At 42.5% G+C, this 5256-nt stretch overlaps 1 protein-coding gene across 2 annotated transcripts in view; it reads left to right on the top strand.

Annotated features, from left to right (window-relative positions):
- Positions 1-1867: 1867 nt before the first annotated feature.
- The window catches only part of LOC114071095 (serpin B6-like), an 8351-nt gene continuing 4962 nt past the window's right edge, over positions 1868-5256 (top strand). For both annotated transcript variants that reach the window (XM_027908778.1, XM_027908776.1), the window contains exons 1-5: positions 1868-1978; positions 2369-2540; positions 3436-3573; positions 4190-4307; positions 4541-4683. In XM_027908778.1, the coding sequence (XP_027764579.1) occupies positions 2373-2540; positions 3436-3573; positions 4190-4307; positions 4541-4683 (567 nt within the window). In that variant the 5' untranslated portion in view covers positions 1868-1978; positions 2369-2372. The remainder of the gene's footprint in view (positions 1979-2368; positions 2541-3435; positions 3574-4189; positions 4308-4540; positions 4684-5256) is intronic.

A 5256-nucleotide genomic window follows, 5' to 3' on the forward strand; every position in this document is an offset into this window, starting at 1 on the left:
TGAAACGCCTCCCCTGCGGTGCCCAGCGCCGTGCGGGGGCGGAGGAGGGACTCTTCGCCCCGGGGAGTGCCAAACCCTAGGCTTCTTGTGCCTCAGCTTGCTGGGACAGTGTCAGGCTCCTGCCTGCCTCTCTCCACTCCCGCTTATGAGCAGAGGCCGAGAGCTGGCGGGGATGGGCTGTGTCATCGCACGCATCCCACCGCCTGCCCCAGGACAGGTGTGTTGGGAGGAGCCATTACCAGGAACTGTCAGCGGTCTTACCCTGCAGATCGTTTAACATCGCTCCCAGCTCTTCTAAAATGAAGCCCTGTTCCTTAAGGAAGATTACTTTGGTTCAGAGGGTGGGAAAAAGGGCGTCCGTAGCGCAGACGCAGTTTTCTCTGTGGAAATGGACACAGCATGCTCGTCATCGCCCCGAGCTTTCCCCTTAGGAACCATTCTGTGTTTGAAACAGTCGGCTGAGGCAGCTGACAGAAGGTGGGAAAGGGTCCTTGTACGCTGGACAGTCATCCATGTCATAGTGTTCGTGGGAAACGTCTCTTGAAAGCTGCAGGCTGGAGAGGAGCTGTACCCTGCGCTGGCTGGGTTCCCCCATGCCCTCGCATTGCAGTGTGTGCTGTCTGATCTAGATGCAGCCTTTTGGTCCATAAAGACTGTCCTAAAGCATAGATGTTGATTGCTGAGATAAGATGCTTCAAATTTGTACTGGTAGGAGCACACAGGGTCCAGGCATGCAGAAATGAGCATCAGCACGAGTGCCCTACTGCTGACCTGCAGAGCCCACCAGGAGACGAGAGTGAGGAATGAGTTGCTGTTGGCAAACCTTCTGATCACCGAGGATTTTGCTGCAGTTTACAATTGATTGACAAATATGTACTTAGTGCAGTCATTGTGTGTTGTCTCCAAAACTGCTCTGATGGGAAGGATGTCAGTAGTTACACTGTATTCCTGAGCTGCAGAGAAAGCAGAGTTAACTGTGCAGATATAACTCCTAGCCATGTGTCCCAGCTGTTGCAATACTACTTACAATTTGATTAAATGCACTGGTTTTCAGGCATGCAAAAAGCATAAGTTGCATCCTTTTGTCTGTAAATTCTTGCCTGTCATGGAAGCCCTGCAGAAACTTTCTAGACAATAACTGCTTGCTGCTGTCACTATTCCTGGGTGTTTTGACCTGGAGGTCAAAAAACCTTATTGCTAGTAATCTGCAGGTATTGGGATATTAGAAAAATTCTGGTTTTCACTGTAACTAACATGACCACTATGTGTCTCCTACTTATGCTGTAAAGTACATAAATTACAAGTCTCACATGCAATTGGAGTTTGGGTTTTTTTGTTCATTTGGTGTTGTTTTCAGTTATGGGAGAAGAGAAGGAGGAGAGCATTACTACTGTTTATAGCGAAGCTCCTAGCGAGAAATTTTCTTGGGTGGAAAATCATGCATGCAGAAACTTGCACTTTTCACCTAGTTGTCTGAGATAATGAATCAGTACTTTCAATAAGGGGCTGGGTTTGTATTTTGTGGCAACATATCAACAGTAGGCCCTGCCTTAAGGGAAGAACAAAACACAGAGACATTTACTAGCAGCCACTATCTTACGATTCGTGATACTTATCTGTGGTAAACTCATCCTTCTAGTATTTATTGCTCTTTTAATAGGTGTGTGGTTTAATCTCAGGTTACCTACCTACACAGACCATGAGGATGACAGGCACCAAGTTTTTTATTGTGTGCGTTTCCGTGTTGCAGGCAATAAAATGGAACTGAAATGGACTTTGATTTTTTTCTTTATACAACAGTAGGAAATTGCAGTAATCTGTCATGCTGACGGAATTAATTTTTTTTCTTTCCCTTTTTATCTTGTAGGACAACTCATTCTGGTGACTTCTCCCAGCCCAGCTGTTTTAAACACAGCGTGCACACGTCGGAGTAAGCTGCAGGTACTGCTGAAGATCTATAGACTTAGAGAAGGTAAGAGTTTGTATTTCAGCCCTTCCCATGTCTAACTTTGTGGTCTGTTTTTTGTGTAAAAGCAGATTCTTTTCTTAGTGAAGTGAGGACAGCTTTCTATCGGTAAGTGCGGAACAAAATCCCGTTGTGCCTGATGATCTCAAAAGATGTAATATTACATAGGTATGGGATGGAAATACAAAATCAGACAGTAGATCCCTAAAATAACTCAAGTGAGTTGTATGAGGTTTAAGGTGCTTGTGCCACCACATCAGTACTGTAGTAAGGTGATAATTTTCCAGCCTAATGGTGATATTTGCTGGCTAGTTTATGCTGGGAAATGTAAAAGAGAGAAATAGCTTTTTGTGTTCAAGTAAATTTGATCCATTCTGGTTCTGTTTTATCTCCCAGGCTCAGAACCATGGAAAGCCTCTGTGCAGCAAATACCACTTTTGCCCTGGACCTCTTAAGAAAATTGTGTGAGAAGAAAAGTGGGCAGAATCTGTTCTTTTCCCCTTTTAGTATTTCTTCTGCTTTGTCTATGGTTTTGCTGGGTTCAAAAGGTAACACCGAAGCCCAAATAACAAAGGTAGGTATAAATAAACTTAGTGGATTGGATGTGATGGGAGCATATGAGCAACAGACGTGTCTTATATTCTGTGATGTGCTCTTCTACTAAGATAGGGTTGTAACTCTGGTCTGTATGAACAGAACTCTTCCTTTGGTGTGTGTGTGTAAGCAGAAAGTGTTTTCATTGTTTTTATAGGGGGAGCTTTGTCCAGTATGAAATTAAGAGGGTTCTGTTGGGTTTCACAGTTTTGTTGTGTGGGGTTTTCTTTTCATTTTGTTTTTGAGACAGATTTTTCCATATGCAATTAAAAAGTACCTCCTTTTTTGTTGTTGTTGTTGATTTGATGAATCTCTAGCTATGTGTAATATCGCCTTCTGCTTTCTTGTTTGCTATTATTGTCAGATGATATATGTTTTCAAAATGTAGTCAGGCATATAAAAAAAAAAAATCCCTGCTGTCTACATGTCACAGTGGTAGCTGCACCTTGGTTTACTTTTTCTTTTTAAACTTGCCCAGGTGGCAAATACCCCTTGGCATATGTTTTACGTATGAATTGGCAGTATGAAATGAACAATCAATCATTCGTGTAATGATGTTTGCCTCTTTTGCAAAGTGAAAGAGGAGTGTAAAGTCCTATATTGTTACTATTTAAATCTATTAAATTTTCTCAAAAATCATATTTTTGCCATATTGGAGTTATTCAGAGTCTATCTGGACACAGTCCTTGGCCGCTGGCTGTAGATTTTGCGAGTTGGGCAGGGGGCTGTACTCTGGTCTCCAGAGGTCCCTTCCCACTGCAGCCATTCTGTAATCCTCCAGTGTTTGACCCAAGGGAGGAAAACTCCATACTGCTGACTCTTCTGCTCCCTAATTTATTACCTGTGCAACCACTGAAGACGTTGTCTTTGTGCAGGTGCTTTCTCTGAAGAAATCTGAGGATGCTCACAATGGGTATCAAGCCCTTCTCTCTCAAATTAACGATCCAAACACCAAATACATCCTGAGAACTGCAAACCGGCTTTATGGGGAAAAGACGTTTGAGTTTCTCTCAGTAAGTCACCATTAAATGTGTGGCGTTTCTTGGCATAATGTACTTGCTATCTATTTCCTGTGGAGGTCAAAGGCAGGCTTTGGGCTCTGCTTTCCGAATTCTCTGAGCTGAGAACCAGCAATGCAATAGATAATGCCAGAGCTTGGTATCTGAACTTGGTGGAGAATCTCTGTTCAGATACCCTGAATGTTGCAAAGTAGGGTAAAATCTGTCCGTCTCTCCATTGTCCGAGTTTTGTGATCCACTAATGCTTTTGGCTGTGGGACAAATGGATGATGTATCTCTTAGCAAAAGTCTTATAAACAAATCATATTTAATCTGACTGAAGCATAAAGTAAAAACAACAAAAAAAGTAACCACTTCATTTCTCAGGGAAGTTACATAGAAGTTTGTAGCGTAGTAAATAGGACATTTGACTTAAAACCATACAGAGGACATTCCTAGTTCAGATAGGTGCTATATGCCCTCATACAAACGTGTCAGCCAGAACATTAATTGTTGTATATGATGCTGGGGGAGGAAAGTGTGCAGATTTTCTTGGTGTATTTAGGAAACATCTGCATCTGAATGAGAGTAAAATCTGTTGCTGCAAATCTGTTGAGCATATCCCTGTTAGTCATTTATAGAGTCGAGTCAGAAATCCTACCATGCTGGACTGGAACCGACTGACTTCATACATGCGTGGGAGGATTCCAGAAAACAAATAAATGGCTGGGTAGAGGAAAGGACTGAAGGTGAGTGCTTTGCAAAGCGCCCTCTTGTATTTCATGGTAGCCTTGGCTTGGGTAAACAGCTGTTTCCAGATAGAAGGTTGTGAATTTGAACAATCCAGCTGTTGAGCTCTTGCTGTGTGTGGTACATAGTTCTCTTCTCTTCTCTCTTATGTGCTAATTGCAGGGTCAGTAGTCTAGTGGATAGTAATTAGATATGTGTCCGACAATAAATGTTGTCTGTCTGTCTCCTAAAGGTAAAATTCAGAACCTGTTGGCAGAGGGGGTTCTTGATTCCCTGACCAGACTTGTGTTGGTGAATGCCATCTATTTCAAAGGCAACTGGGAAAAGCAGTTCAACAAAGAGAGAACCACAGAAATGCCATTTCAGATCAACAAGGTATGATGTGCTGAAATGATGACAATAGGCTATTACTCTGAAATGAACACTTATCACTCTGAAGAAAAAACATTCAAATAGGGTTACCTTGGTTAAGCTGTATGTCATGAGCAGGCCATGGCTGCCCCTCAGGATCCCCTCCACCTCTGGACTGGCCTCCAGTGTCATGAACAAGAACTGCTAACATGCCTTCCTTAACCCACCTGCTGCAGACACATTATGCAAAACAGAGTCCCTCAGGGCTGACTTAGAAGTGTTCCTTCCCCAGTGGTGAAATATATCCAAGAATGTTTGACATGGTTAATAGCACTTTTTAAACAGGGAATGTTACTGCTCACCCCGTTCTGCCTACTGCAACAATGAAACTGAAAAGGAGGAAAATAATGATTTACACAATAGTTGCTGATGGTCCATGTGGAAATGGAATAGGAGAGCAGAGAATGAAAATATTTTCCCTCCTTACTATGCTTTTGACTTGTTAGAATTCAAAATAACGCTCTCACTTTCTCGGTATTTTTAGTATAATTTGAAAGTATTTTTTCTAGTACTTGGAACCACGTGGACTAAAAATGA

Source organism: Empidonax traillii, unplaced genomic scaffold, assembly GCF_003031625.1.
Source record: "Empidonax traillii isolate 1590-97213 ecotype Southwest subspecies unplaced genomic scaffold, ASM303162v1 scaffold1839:size67204, whole genome shotgun sequence".
In the NCBI taxonomy this organism is placed as follows: Eukaryota; Metazoa; Chordata; class Aves; order Passeriformes; family Tyrannidae; genus Empidonax; species Empidonax traillii.